Here is a 16268-nt window from a genome sequence, read left to right as displayed (position 1 = left end):
CACCTTAAGTTTTTCCCATTTTCAGTATATGGACAGGCCATGCCTCATGTGAAAGCGTAGAACCTCCAGAATTCCCTCACTCATCTGCAGGGGCTGCACTAGCACTGACTCATGATTTGGTTTAGGGAGTGACCATTCAGATCAGAGTGTTTTTTTTTTTTTTTTAAGTCAGTTGGAATTCAGCATTGAACTTACAACCCAAATGAGAGATGTATGTGTAGGGCTTGGTGCTCTTAGATTTTTTTCAATACCAATACTTTAACGATCGCTGCTTTTAATACCGGTCCCTGACACAGTTCTTTTTTCTGCACCTGTATTTTTTGTAAATTAATGACCACTATTATTAAGAAAATATTCTCATACAGAGTAGAATACTGTATGATGTTCAACTCCAAACAAATGCACATACAAATGAAATGAGTGCACAGCTGATCCTCATGTGAACTGACACATGCTTAAGTTTCACTTTTATTTATTTCATACTTTGCACTTTATATCAAAGGCAGCACACCAAGCACATCTGGAATGAACTGCCTCCTCACCTACGCTCTCTCTATGGATGCTTTTAAAAAGCAACTAAAAATGTTCCTCTTTGAACAAGAGTTCCCACCCCCTTAGGCTTAGGGCTGCTGTAACTGATGTTGTTATGAATGTATCTTAAGCAGTTTTTTTTTTTTTTTTATCTTTGTGTGTGATGCATTTTGTGACCCATGTCTGTGAAAAGTGCTATATAAATAAACTTTACTTCTAGTTTTCAAGAACGGTGTCCACTATTTCTGGCTGATTTGAGTTGTGGAGGCTCAAAAATGTGGATCATAGACGTCACCAGCTGTTTTCAGGCCGGTCAGAATGGTGCCAGTGTTGGTAACTGCATCAGTTACACAGTGCTCACCGGTGAACGATCCACATTCACACCATTTAAGTGAACCCATGATGTGTCATTGACAGAGGGTGTGGATTTGTTACCAAATAAAAACAAGCCCATACGAAAGCGGATGTCATAGCAAGGAAAATAACAATCATGGATAGCATCATCGACACCAGTGAGTATTTTTACTCATACAAATCATTATTTATCTGTGCCAAGCTTTGCTCCAACCTCTGCTGTGGAGAAGGCAGCAGCAACGCCCAATCCAAAGATAGAACCTCACCAGGCGAACACGGATATAGCAAATATTTGGTCAAGTTTCAATATGACTAAAGGCGAGCTGTGACTGACATCAAGCAGTGCCTGATATTTTTGAATTTTAGTTGCAGAGTGAATGCTCCTGTCTCTTTCTCTACATCAGTCTTTGTCTAATGTAAATACAATAAGTCTGAGTGCTTTGTCAAAGTAACGTCAAAGACACGATGCCATGACTGAATGAACCATTTGCTGTCTTCCCATTTCCAATTCCTCACATCTTCGAGGTGTGATGTCCATAAATCTTTTAGAAAATTTGAATTTGAGGTAAATTTACTTCTGGAACAAGACTGGACTTTGAAGTGGGTGGGATCCAGTAGTACATCCATCCTCCAGGTCCACACAGCTTCAGCAGATCAGAGTCACTCAGCCCTACTAATAAACAAAAACTATGTCTGCCCCTGACGCTGAAGTTTATTTCAGAGTGAAGGCCACACAAGATACAAACTCAGGAAATAGCGAAAATAATGAGAAGACTTTATTTCTCACCTCTCTAATGAAGGTGAAGAATTTATCCTCCACAAATAATGACACCCAGTCCACAAAACAGTGCTATTAATCCAGTTTGAAGTGTGAAAGTAAAAGGTGAAAGTAGCTCCTCTCGTTTGTGATTGAGACTCTACTGTGTACTTTATCACCAATATGCATTAAAAAGCAAAGTATTAGCCTGATTCATCAGCCAGTTTCACGTTGTAGAAACCATCTGACCTTGCTGTGTTAGAATTCGTTTGCTCAACAGTAGGTGGGTACTTTTTTTCACTTTACCAATCGCTCCTATTTGGTCATGACGTCTGTAATGCGCTGCTAACGGGACTAACTGGTATATTAAGCTTTTCCCAAATCCCATAGGAAGAAGGGAAATAACGTCTTTCCCCTTGATGAAATTCACCAAACATTCTGTTTATTCTGACTTTAAATCCTCGATCTTTGGAATCATTGACAACACTGAATATATGTCTCTTCGCTGATTGGCTGGTGTTCGAACTTGCACTTCCAGGGTTTTTGTGAACCATCTATTGTGTTTTGATTCCTGACCTAGTGGACCTGCTGGAGAGAAATTAAATTGAGTTGAGGCAGTAGGTGGCACCAGATTTCACAAATAATAACAGTTTTGGCTTGCATCTAAACTAGAAGTGCACAACCCTGAACTTTTGAATGCTTAGGAGTCTCAAAGTGAATTGTTTTACTCTTCGGTGATCGGAAATATAAAAAAAATCACAAGATTCTCCTCGTGTCTGTGGTGTCCACTTTTTGTTTGCAAATTGTTTAAGCCTGAAAAATCCAGTAGTGTGTGATGGCCTTTAGTTTTATGCCTAATTTAAAACGTGTGATCATCTGCATTGATTCAGTTTCCAATAAAGTTTAATTCTGTCAATTGGACAAAAGTTTTGGAGTGAAGACGTTCACCACTCATCCAAATGGACTACGAGTGGTGAAATGTCTTCTCTCCAAAACTTTTATTAACAGAATCAACTTTTTTTTTTTTTTTTTAACACTAATTTGAAATTCTTCGTTTGATGTGCATAGATGATTATGCCTTTTGGTCAAGTTTTGAGCGGAAATGCAAGAAAGCTGCTTTTTGGAAACTAATCATAATGCCAAAGAAAGTTGAGAACTGAGTCTGGTCTATCATAATAAATGAAGATGAAGAAGTTAGTGTGAAAATGTGTGTGAAAACATTTTTTGGAGGACGTCGGATACTGTTGGAATATGGAGTTGTTTGTGTGGAGCGGTTCCTGGCAGAGGATACAGGTTTTATCAAAGTGGTTCTTGGAGACTTCTTCAAATACCGCATCACGCTCACCATTGAAGTCACTTTTTCACTGTCAAGGGAGCTGATGATTTCATGTGTCGAAGTTGGGTTACTTTAGGGCAAAAAGCAATGACCTCTCCCTTTTTGTTGTCAGATATGATCTCTGACAGTTTGGATGATGATGATGATTTACTTTTAAGATACACTGCGTAACTCTTCAGGTAAAGGGTTTTCTTTTTAGCTTTAGGGAATGTTCTGCAGTAGAGCTTTAAAGGTGACATCTGTGGAAAAGCAAGTGAGAACAGTTTGCACAGTAAAATGCAAGATATTTTTTAAAGGGCCCATAGTACACTATTTTCAGATCTATGTTATGATGTTTCCTTTTCCTTCCCAGAGTTGTGTTTCATTTCATTCAAACAAAAGTAACACACAAACACTGCATATTTAGGCATTTTTTGTGGTACTACAGGAAGTGCTCCACTGTGTTTTTACACTCCATACACCTTCACTTAAATCATTTGGATGATTTCAGTCCTGGAATTTCCAATCTTTACTGAAAAAAGGTAAAAAAAAGTAGCTGTTCACTTCAAAACTACTGCTTTTGCTATTTCATTACATGTATGTTTTATTTCTCTCAGAAACCATGCATTCTTATTGTGCACGGGCTTGCCTCTCCACAGACATGTTACTTGCCTGACATCACCAGTTTTGTCTCTATGGAGATAGTCATACTTAATGCCATACTGTAAGTCATTCAAGGCAAATAAATCTAAGTTCTGTCATTTTTTCTCTCATTTTCACAGGTTTTATTATTTAACTTCTTTCACTTTTGATGACGGCGCTGACAAAAACAGGATAATCGCCGTAATATACTAACCACTCTGCCATACCACTTTTATTTTCACACTTCACACTGGCCCACGTCTTCAAGTGTCACATATGTAAATCTACGGGCCCTTAGCCAGTGCATCTAATCCTCTGGCTTTACAACATGTTTTACAGTCTAATTAAAATTCTGAACATCTCATGGCATTATACACTTTTGTCTTTATCAACAGAGATTTGATAGTCTAATACACTGCAGCAGACGGACTGATAGTAATCTTACATTTCTGTTACAAACATTGCATCAGCTTGGCCCATTGCAGGTTTTCATATTTCACATGACATGGTTACACTGTATAACCTGGTGTAAAAAGCTCAAATAAAATGACGTGAATTGAAGTGGAGCTAAACGCTAAATCTGCTTTTTCGGTACTAAACTGTGCACATGAAGGTATATTTACTAAGAATGTGCTAAATCACGAGTGCAAACTATGTGGTATGTATATTATAGGCGTGTTGCACCTGATTTTCCATTTGAAACTACACCTCTTTTTCCTCCCGCAATTCTAAAATGTAAATGAGAGTTTAGCATTTGAAGAAAAGGCCTGTGCTGTGTCTGCTCTGGGCGTACACGCAGCCTACGTCACATGATAAATTTGCTCACTGATATGCCCTTATATCCGAGCAATTTTAATCATTTAGCCTAATGCAATTAAAGGCAGCTTAAATGTTCTTTCTTTAAATCATCAGCTTTACACCGTGCTCATTGCCAGGAGACTCGGACCTTTTTCCTCATGTGAGCTACTTTTACAAAATGAAAATTCACACACGGCAACCCTGTTTACAGTGTTTCTAATCACAAACACTTGCAGCAGGGGCGGAGTTGGAAGTGTGGACCCCCTGTTAGCCCAATCACGCTGTTCCTTATACGTCCAGACCCCACCCCTCCTCCTCTGCCGACTCTTTTCATTAATCCCTGAGGTGCTGCCTGGTTTAGCAGCTCTATTTGAAATGTGGTTGTGAGGACTTAAGGTGTTTAGTCCTTCTGTAAAATAAGAAAAGATGTCTTGGAGTAAAAACACACACACACACACAAAGACAACAACAGCTAAATCTTACTTCAGTTGCATTTGGGCCCGGTCAAGCAGAAGTATACAGCAAGGCCAAAAATCCAAGTTAATGCATCTTATATAAAAATGTATTCAACAGATACATATGTACTCTAGTTTCTGAAACTGTTTACCTTTTTTCTCTACCATTTTTGGTTCTAAAGTTACATACATTTTAAACAGACCATGTATGCAACATGGAACAAAAATTATTTCCCAAATTTCAAAGACCTACAAATCATGTAAATAAATTGATGTATTTCATCATATCTTGTGTTATTCGATCTTTGAACTGTTGATGAAGGAACATGATTTTTTTTTTTTTATGTATTTAAAATTATAAAAATTTGCTTGGAAGGACTGACATATTTTATAGAAATAGTTACCTTTCATTTTGAAGTAATATTAAAGTATTCGGAAGAAAAAAGCTGACAAATGATGCAAAATCATGCACCTTCTACTTGCTTGCACAATTTTCCCTCTGTTACTTTTCCCATGACCTTTCTTAATAAAAAATCTCATTACTCAAAAAGTAAGAGGTTTTTCAACCTAATCTTGTACCATATGGTAGAAAACTGTATGAAGCAAATATTCAAACCAGTTTGTTAAGGATATGTAAGTGAGAACCAAGAGTTATCACTGTTTGTATTTATTGCCCAAAAAGTGCTGTATATTTCATTCCCTCCGTTACCGACATGAGTTTTTAAATTTTTTGTCAACAACTTGAAAGAATATCACAGGGTTAACATTACCCTGTTGGAGTGTTAACTCTTTCCTACATTCTGATACTTTACTTATTTCAATAGGCCCTCTAGTTTCTGAATAAGAGACATTTGAATGTAAAAAATCTGCCCGTTTCCCTCCGTTACCACTTGACCTGACCCATTTGTAGATTATTTTACTTAAGTTATGTTTGCTCAAATCAATAAAAATGTTCTTAATTTGAGTCATTTTATCAAGAGTTTACCTAAATATTACTTTTTGTGGTGTACTATTTAACTGAGATGGTTACAATCTAAATGAAACAAGGGATCACGTTTACTTTGTAGATTTTCATACTAAAACTGAACTATGTTATAGTTGTTTCCCTTTCCGATTTACTCTTTCAAAGCTGTATTTGGAGTGATTCGTGCCTGTCTTACCTTTAATAATTTATTTTCAAAACTCCATATTGCTGATCAAAACCTGTTTTTTCAGTATACCCACTGCTGTCCATTCTTCATTCAATTGTGATACGTGTAGGTTTCGACAGCTGCTCTTGTATAGTTATGTAGTTAATTGCCAGATGCATGTGTGAGGTAGGCTTGTGGACTAGTCTTGGGTAGGATTGTATGCTAATTGTAAGGAGGGTTAAAATAGGGGCCAGGTGAGCTCACAAGATTACTCAAACATGCATAAATAACAGATAAAACCACTTCAGGTATAGTTTTGATGAGGGAACAATGTTATAACATGATAGAAAGCTGCAGAAAATACATTTTTGTCTAACTGGGTCTAGAAATGTAGCCAGGCTGGTGCCACTTTGTGCGTCCGCTCAATTTAATTTCTGTCCAGCGACTAGGTTAGGAATTGAAATACACTAGACGGTTCGCAAAAACCCCGGAAATGTGAATCCAGGCACCAGCCAATCAGCGAAGAGCCATATATTCTGTGTTTTCTGAATTTTATCAAGGGGAAAGGCGGTATTGCCCTTCTTCCTACGGGATTTGGGAAAAGATTAATATATCAGTTAACCCCGTTAGTGGCGCATTACATACGTCACGACCTAAGCAGCGATTGGTTAAATAAAAAAAAGTAAGTAAGTCTCTATTTATGTAGCGCTTTCACAGACATTTTCTGTCCCCAAAGACACTTTACACAGCGTTATTCATTCACTCTATACCCTGGTGATGGTAAGATACTATTGTAGCCACAGCTGCCCTGGGGCACACTGACAGAGGCACGGCTGCCATGCCACTCAGTGCCATCGGTCCCTCCCACCACCATCACTCACACACACCACTTTCATACTAGGCAATGTGGGAGAAGTGTCTTGCTTAAGGACACAATGACTGAATTGATTTTATTTAACTCACCATGACTATCAACTGTTTTATGGAGACCTGTAGCATGTTTTGGGTTGATGTGGGAAACCGGAGCACCCGGAGGAAACATGCAAACTCCACACAGAAAGGCCCGGGTGACCTGGGGATCGAACCTAGAACCTTCTTGCTGTGAGGCATGAGTGCTAGCCACTCAGCCACCGTGTTGCCGCACAAGTACCTGCCTACTATCGAGTAAATGAATTCTAATGCTGCAAGGTCAGACGATTTCTATGAAGTGGAATGAAGCTGATGAATCAGGCTACTGGAAATTCACCCAATAATCTTAAATCTGAAGTACCTGATTTAATCTTCTTTTCTCTCTTGCTGTCGGTGTCTTAGTGTAAAACATTTTATTGATTGAAAGCCCAAAAGAAAAGAGTCTAATACATTGTAGTTTATGATGAGGCTATAGGGCAGTCCATCTTCATTAGAGCCAGGAACAAAATAGTTGCTTTTACAGTTACCTATGTTTAGCTCTCGCTTTAATGTGCCATTTTGTACAGCTGTATAGCATGAGCAACCTCAAAAATCCTTTTTTCTCCAGCCAGGCTCAAATGCAGCTGTAGAAATTAAGTGCAATCATATTTATTTCAGTGCTGCATCTGACACAAAGGAAATGTTTTTCTGTAGAAATTTGTCATGTTCTTTCAGTTTCCTGTGATATTTTTTTCCTTTTCTTGGTTTCCTGTTGGGTCGGTTTTTGTTCACATGCACCGCACAACAGTTACCTCAAACCCCGCAACATGAGCTAAGTGAGAGCATGGTCTTTTCCTCTGAATTTACAGTTTACATGTAAATAAAATAATTTTAGAGCTTCAGAATTGGAGGTAGTCACTAATACTTTTCTCTTGTGAGTTCCTCCAGGTTGAAATAAGATTTGGTGTGCATGTAAACGTATCTATTGATTTTAAAGTGTGAAAACAACCTCAAATCTATTGGACTAAAGTTCTGGATAACAGGCAACCGTAATTACACAGCCAGGTCAAAACAGATACTATTAATAGCAGAATACAGGCTTCTGTCCTCCGGTGTGAGAGGGGAGGTTAGTCTAGAATTGAAAAACAACCATTCCTTCAGGGGTCATTGACCTGGCACCCTGTGGGACTTTCTCAGCTGCCTATGTAGACATTTTTCAAAAACAGAACCACTCATCCAGAGCTTCTTGCCTCACCAAAATCCAAAAAGCTTTTTATTTGAGGTCTAGACATGTCAAGGACATAGCCAGCCCCATGTCACTTTTTATTTTGAAAATGTTGTTAGCTGTGCAAACGCTCCACTGTACTGTAGCCTTTATTAATGTTCAAGCAGATTCCAATTAGACCTTTCGTTCTCTCTTGTCCACTCATGTTGCATAAGTCCACATCATGTTAACAAGCTGTGGGAAAACTTGGAGCGCTGGCTTGTCCAGTGCTCCCTGAAGTACCCGTCTTTCTTAATCAGTGATACACGTAGGTTTTGGCAGCTGCTCTTGTATAGTTGTGTAATTAATTGCCGTGTAGAAGCTTGTGGGAGGTAGGCTTGTCGGCTGGCCTTGGACAGGATTGTAATGTTAACTGTAAGGAAGGTTTGAATAGGGACCAGAGAAAGAGAAATCTTGCAGGGCTGACCTGTCCAGCGCTCCCTGAAGTACCCATCAACTGCTTTCCTCTGCGCACACATATATATGAAGATTACTATATAGGAGGACACAGACAGGCGCTGTGCTGTATTGTAACAACTACCAGTATTTCTGCTGGGCATCAATACATTCTTATTCCCATTGTTTTTTGGCCAATAAATGGAAAATGAATCTGTGAAGTCTAGCTCCTCCTGCCTATTACATTCAAATAGTTGTATATGATTTCAATACAAGTGCACTTCTTACTCCACTTGCAGATACACCGACTTAAAGTGCCTATAGTACAATACACTCTGATCTCTGTTATGTTGTTTACTCATCACAAACATACCTGAAGTTGTTTTGTCTCATTCACACATATTAAACGCACAAACCCTCCATATTTAGGCTGAGTTCTTCTCTGAAACAGGAAAACACCTTGTGATGTCATGTGGTAATACAGCAAGTGCTCTGTGCTCCACACACTTTCACTAGAATCATTTGGATGATTTCAGCCCTAGTCTTGCCAATCTCTACTAAAGAAAAGTTAAACAACTGATAACTTAAAAACTGCCACTGCATCACAAGGTGGAACTGAGCATTTTGATCTAGACTAGGCTGAGTATATTTATTATTACTCTGTCTTGATGTGCAAACGTGTGAATGAAACAGATCACAACTTCAGGTATGTTTTTGAGAAGTTAACAGCATTGTAACATGACAAATGTCACCTTTAAAGTTTGTGGCAGTTTATAGACGTTATTTGAGATATTCGGTTATGAAGCCTATTACAGTTATGTGTATTACTTCTTAGTAGTGATGGGCAGATGAAGCTTCATGAAGCATTGAAGCTTTTCGCTCCAGCACAAAGCTTCTTGAAGCTTGATTTGCTCTAGAAGGACATCTACTGGATGCAAAAATATCAATTGGCATGAATTTGAAGTGTGTGGCATTTTGCAGCCTTTGAATAAAACTGTCAGCAAAATAAAGAAGTATGCAAAACATGTATGGGAGTATACTGTGTATATACTCCCGGCAGTATGGAAAATGATTATTTGGAAATGATGAAAATGGAAATCGCGGCAAAATCCGAACCACTTCCTGAATCAGTCACGTGGTACAGCCAGGCAGCAGGGCTTTGGACGTCATCATTTTTAGCTCCTCCCCCAAATGAAGCAAGCCACGATACACGCATTGCGGAATTTGTGTTGCTATTGTGGTTTATACTGATATGACGTGTTTAAAATCCAAAGCAAGATCCCATAACTGCTAGAACCAGGTGTTTGGAGCAAAACTAGATTTATCTGAACAGAAATAAACTCAAAATAAATTTAGTGACATTTTGTGTTTAAATCACACTCATATTTTAATAAATGTAAATGTTCAACTGTGGCTAAAATAAACCTGACCTGTGAGCATTGAGCAGTAAGAGTGAGAGATCACACATTTTTGTTTTGTGCTGGACTTTTGGCAAAAGAACAAACAGGAAGAGGAACAAACAAGCAGTTCCTTAAAGTTTGGACTTTGCTGCCTGGACATGATTTGTACATGTAATACTTGGTTAAAACTAAATGTTTACATGCTGAAAAAAGAGAAACTGCAGGAAAAAAACAAAACATGTGTCTCTCTCACATTGGTACATTTATCTTTACCTGAGCAGGACAGCATTACAGTGAGTAAAACTGATTAAATTACATTAGGATGATTATGGGCTGGTTGTATGTGGTGTGAAGTAGAACAGGCTGTGCTGGGCAACATGGATGTGTTAGGTTCATGTGGTTACAAATGTGATCAGCAGTGACACACATGACATAAGGACAGTGTAGTCAGACTGATTAAGATCAACAGGCTTAAATGCAGTTTTCTAATGCGGAAGTCAGCAGATTTGTTTCATTTATTAAGTTATTGTAGACGAATATTACAATTTAAAATATCCAAATTATAACAAAATGATCCTCGGGTGTCATAAATTACAACTATAGCAGACACAACCACAATAGGTCTTCTTTAATAGCTATTAAACAAAGACTGACTTATTTAATTTGGGATCTGCCCTTTTGACCATTACCAAAAAAGTGGGGACATTATTTTCATTGCATGTGCAGGTAGTGAGCCAGAGTGCTGACGCTGTCCTCCTAAGCAGAGGCCCTGAATGCAGCGTGTTATTATGTTTTGTGCTATCATGTATCCCTTCATCACATGGTTCCAGGAGTTATATTGGTGTGGGTGGCAAAGGCTGACAGGCTATCAAGATTATGCTTTTCTTGAGAAACAACAAAAACAAAACTCAGCAAGCCCTTCCAAAATGACTTTCCCGCAGCTATGCAAGACCCCAAAAATTTATGTTAAGTTATAATGTAGTTCACAAATGAACTTTCTGCTTCTGTAATTTTTGGATTTAAAACAACTGCATTATGGATATTAGTTAGCACATAGATGATAACCCTCTGCGATGTCTTAATATTTGAATATTTCGAAAAATCTGGAAAATTTACTTTGGGAACTAGAGTAGACGGACTGTTACAGGGCTGCAAACTAGAGTATAGTGAAAAAAGTGACAGTCTAAGCGCCCATCCGCAGTGTATAATGAGTTGTCCACTGTGCTCAAAATTCTGGGTCTTTATTACAATTGCATCTTACAACAACTTTGCCTGAAAAGTGTGAATTTGATTAAAACACAATAAAACAATAAAACAAATACAGATTCACCCACTTGAATCTGTACTAACACACAAGCATCAATATGAGTCTCATATCAAATCTAGGTTTGGGGGAAATTTTGAACAAAATCAATGCTATTCTCTGCATTTTTTTTTAGCATTTTATAGGTACACAGCTGGTCAATAGTTTTAGAACACCCTAATTTTTCCAGTTATTTATTGCAATTCAAGTCGTGCAAGTCCAGTGAAGAGCTTGAAATGGTACAAAGGTAAGAACTGAACATCCAGAGGTTAAAAAAAAAGATAAAAAATAAAAAACACAAGTCCAAGCTTTGCCAAAACTACCTCAGGAAAAAAGAACAAGATGGTAAAGCTTGAAAACATGGAGTGTCCAGCACAGTGTGGAGACTTAAACCCCATCGAGCTGGTTTTGGGATGAACTGGACAGAAGAGTGAAAGTCAAGCAACCTACAAGTGCCACACATTTATAGGAACTTCTGCTACAGACTTGGGAAGAACTTTCTGAAGAATATTTGATTTCTATTGTAAAAAGAACGAGCCACGAGTGTGTTGAGCTGTTATATCTGCCAAAGGTGGACACTTTCATGAATCAAAAGTTTAGAAAAGGTTTTGGTCAACAGTACAGTAGTGTACATTAACTTTGTAGTTTGAACATGATTATCTTTTTACTTCCCTGTAAATAAAAAAAATGAAACTTCTAAGAGTAATCAGTTCTTCACAAGAGAATCACACAGGGCTGGGATCACCAGACTGTGCACCATGTCAGTACCTCACTTCCATCAAGCAGAACGTCCATGTCACTATGTTCCAGTCAGGTCTGTGTTACAGGTGACATACTGTACATCAGAAAAAATTAAAAATAAAAACATTGTACAATAACAAAGATTTATTATGACTAAGATCTCTTGAATTGGCTAAAACATTCTGAGCAGCCCATTACGTCCATTGGCACATATGACTTAACGCGCGCCTCTTTGCCTTGTTCATTATAATCTTGCTGTCTGAAATATTGCAGTACTTTATAGTGCTCTCACAAGAGTTCCTGTGGGACCTGCGCAGCATTACTTCCTTTTGACTTAACTTACAGAGATTCTGCACCCTGTAAGGGGGAAACGACTGTACTTTGAATGGACATGGACTCTTTTTTTGAACTTTTCTGAACCCAGTGTTTTCTTTCTTTTTTTTTCTTTTTTTTTTTCTGTTGTATTTGTGTCTTAGTGTGGAGGGGTAGGTTATATATAATAATAATAATAAAAAAAATCTGTATAGCTAGATAACATTTGTGATTATGAAAATACAACTGCCATTATTTTTATAGTCAACGAGTCACGATAAGTAGATTCCACTGACCACCCAGCCCTAAAACATGCATAATGACATTTTGTTCTGTTCTTTCCCAGGGGACAACAATGGATGGCCCCATTTATTCGACAAGTACTTCGGGATGCCAAGCAGCAACGTGGGCACCAGATCCAGTGTGTGCTGTAAGTAATGACTGTCCTCACTAACCCCCATGCAGTGGAACAGCCATTTGTGGCCATACTAGCTTGTTAAAGCCTGATCCCGTCAGATCAGAAGCTAAGCAAGACCTGGTTAGTACTTGGATGGGAGACCGCTGTGAAAATCAGGTGCTATAGTGGGGTGCCAGTTGTTATGTCCTTAGGCAAGGCACTTCACCTTGTATGCCTTGTATGAAAGCGGTGTGTGCGTGAGTGATGGTGGTGGTCGGAGGAGCTGATGGCGCAGATGGGCAGCCACCAAGTGTAGAGTGAATGAATAATGCTCTGTAAAGCATCTTTGAGTATCCAAAAAAGCGCTATATAAAACTAATATGTTATTATTATTATTATTATTATTATTCCAGCCTTGGTCTGATTTGATATGCCGCACTATACCTATGCATGTATTATTTTGAACTGTTTATGTAGAATAAGACTCAAGATTCCAATTAAACTATCGTGTAGGACAGGGGTGTCCAAATTTTTTTCATCAAGGGCCACATCTAAAAAGACTGGAGCTCAATACAGTGAATAACTGAAATATGTGCATGTTTAATACGTTATAATGAGCCATCAGTCTTTTTTCATGCTAAGATCCTTAAAAACCACACACTAAATATTAAATATTTGCTTTATCAAGGTAGATTTTCAAAAAAACTTGCAGTAAAATGCTCATTTTTAATTGATACAAGGTAATTCGGGCCAATTCACCTGGAAGCCTGAGGGCCAAGAAAAATTCATCTGAGGGCCGCATTTGGCCCCCGGGCCATAGATTGGACATGCCTGGTGTAGGAGGCCTGGCTGGTTTCAAGGATGCTAGAGGTATTTGCACAGACTGACTTCATGGCTTGGGAAGAAAACAAGATAGAAAATGATAGTGGATGACAACCAATCTGCTGTTTTTAATTTTATTCAAATATGTTCGAAAGGTTAAAATATCTTGAGTTTATGTGGTGGTTGCTATGCATCTTTATAGTGACTGGGTTTAATCATGAAACAAAATGTTCACTGTCCTCAAGTTCAGTGTATTTTTTTGTCAGCACAGACAAAGTCATTTCTTTCCCACAAACATTTCATGAAGCGGCATCGTCTGAACACCGAGTCAGTTGAAAGAACATTAAAATGAGGGATATTATACAAAATTCCCTTAAAACATTGGTGTTCCTTCATTGTTGGTTTGCTCACAGTTGTATTTACTGTTTCATGCACATTTGTGTTGTTGGGGCTGGTTGTGAGAGATGGATCAGGTTATGTTGTTGGGGCTGGTTGTGAGAGGTGGATCAGGTTGTGTTGTTGGGGCTGGTTGTGAGAGTGGATCAGGTTGTGTTGTTGGGGCTGGTTGTGAGAGATGGATCAGGTTGTGTTGTTGGGGCTGGTTGTGAGAGGTGGATGGTTGTGTTTTGTTGGGGCTGGTTGTGAGCGCTGGATCAGGTTGTGTTGTTGGAGCTGGTTGTGAGAGGTGGATCAGGTTGTGTTGTTGGGCTGGTTGTGAGAGTGGATCAGGTTGTGTTGTTGGGGCTGGTTGTGAGCGGGATCAGGTATGTTGTTTGGGGCTGGTTGTGAGAGTGGATCAGGTTGTGTTGTTGGGCTGGTTGTGAGAGATGGATCAGGTTGTGTTGTTGGGGCTGGTTGTGAGAGGTGGATCAGGTTGTGTTGTTGGGGCTGGTTGTGAGAGGTGGATCAGGTTGTGTTGTTGGGGCTGGTTGTGAGAGGTGGATCAGGTTGTGTTGTTGGGCTGGTTGTGAGAGATGGATCAGGTTGTGTTTGTTGGGGCTGGTTGTGAGCGCTGGATCAGGTTGTGTTGTTGGGCTGGTTGTGGAGAGATGGATCAGGTTGTGTTGTTGGGGCTGGTTGTGAGAGGTGGATCAAGGTTGTGTTGTTGGGGCTGGTTGTGAGAGATGGATCAGGTTGTGTTGTTGGGGCTGGTTGTGAGAGATGGATCAGGTTGTGTTGTTGGGGCTGGTTGTGAGAGGTGGATCAGGTTGTGTTGTTGGGGCTGGTTGTGAGCGCTGGATCAGGTTGTGTTGTTGGGGCTGGTTGTGAGAGGTGGATCAGGTTGTGTTGTTGGGGCTGGTTGTGAGAGATGGATCAGGTTGTGTTGTTGGGCTGGTTGTGAGAGATGGATCAGGTTGTGTTGTGTTGGGGCTGGTTGTGAGAGATGGATCAGTTGTGTTGTTGGGGCTGGTTGTGAGAGATGGATCAGGTTGTGTTGTTGGGGCTGGTTGTGAGAGGTGGATCAGGTTGTGTTGTTGGGGCTGGTTGTGAGAGGTGGATCAGGTTGTGTTGTTGGGGCTGGTTGTGAGCGCTGGATCAGGTTGTGTTGTTGGGGCTGGTTGTGAGAGGTGGATCAGGTTGTGTTGTTGGGGCTGGTTGTGAGAGGTGGATCAGGTTGTGTTGTTGGGGCTGGTTGTGAGAGGGGATCAGGTTGTGTTGTTGGGGCTGGTTGTGAGAGGTGGATCAGGTTGTGTTGTTGGGGCTGGTTGTGAGAGATGGATCAGGTTGTGTTGTTGGGGCTGGTTGTGAGAGGTGGATCAGGTTGTGTTGTTGGGGCTGGTTGTGAGAGGTGGATCAGGTTGTGTTGTTGGGGCTGGTTGTGAGAGATGGATCAGGTTGTGTTGTTGGGGCTGGTTGTGAGAGATGGATCAGGTTGTGTTGTTGGGGCTGGTTGTGAGAGATGGATCAGGTTGTGTTGTTGGGGCTGGTTGTGAGAGGTGGATCAGGTTGTGTTGTTGGGCTGGTTGTGAGAGGTGGATCAGGTTGTGTTGTTGGGGCTGGTTGTGAGAGGTGGATCAGGTTGTGTTGTTGGGGCTGGTTGTGAGAGGTGGATCAGGTTGTGTTGTTGGAGCTGGTTGTGAGAGGTGGATCAGGTTGTGTTGTTGGGGCTGGTTGTGAGAGATGGATCAGGTTGTGTTGTTGGGGCTGGTTGTGAGAGATGGATCAGGTTGTGTTGTTGGGCTGGTTGTGAGAGGTGGATCAGGTTGTGTTGTTGGGGCTGGTTGTGAGCGCTGGATCAGGTTGTGTTGTTGGGGCTGGTTGTGAGAGTGGATCAGGTTTGTGTGGTTGTGAGAGGTGGATCAGGTTGTGTTGTTGGGGCTGGTTGTGAGAGATGGATCAGGTTGTGTTGTTGGGGCTGGTTGTGAGAGGTGGATCAGGTTGTGTTGTTGGGGCTGGTTGTGAGAGGTGGATCAGGTTGTGTTGTTGGGGCTGGTTGTGAGATGGATCAGGTTGTGTTGTTGGGGCTGGTTGTGAGAGATGGATCAGGTTGTGTTGTTGGGGCTGGTTGTGAGAGGTGGATCAGGTTGTGTTGTTGGGGCTGGTTGTGAGAGGTGGATCAGGTTGTGTTGTTGGGGCTGGTTGTGAGGTGGATCAGGTTGTGTTGTTGGGGCTGGTTGTGAGCGCTGGATCAGGTTGTGTTGTTGGGGCTGGTTGTGAGTGGTTGTGTTGAGAGTGGATCAGGTTGTGTTGTTGGGGCTGGTTGTGAGAGGTGGATCAGGTTGTGTTGTTGGAGCTGGTTGTTGTTGCTGTTGCCTGTTTCAT

General features: G+C 40.3%; 1 protein-coding gene across 1 annotated transcript in view; it reads left to right on the top strand.

Annotated features, from left to right (window-relative positions):
- Positions 1 to 16268, top strand: part of rxfp1 (relaxin family peptide receptor 1) — a 181038-nt gene that overhangs the window by 66831 nt on the left and 97939 nt on the right. Inside the window, exon 3 of the mRNA XM_055159625.1 lies at positions 12633 to 12716. Within this exon, the coding sequence (XP_055015600.1) occupies positions 12633 to 12716 (84 nt within the window). The remainder of the gene's footprint in view (positions 1 to 12632; positions 12717 to 16268) is intronic.

Source organism: Boleophthalmus pectinirostris, unplaced genomic scaffold (assembly GCF_026225935.1).
Source record: "Boleophthalmus pectinirostris isolate CB_2022bp ecotype Guang Dong unplaced genomic scaffold, ASM2622593v1 HiC_scaffold_23, whole genome shotgun sequence".
In the NCBI taxonomy this organism is placed as follows: domain Eukaryota; kingdom Metazoa; phylum Chordata; class Actinopteri; order Gobiiformes; family Gobiidae; genus Boleophthalmus; species Boleophthalmus pectinirostris.
Note: the sequence above shows the minus strand (reverse complement) of the source record. Positions and strands in the feature narration are given on the sequence as shown.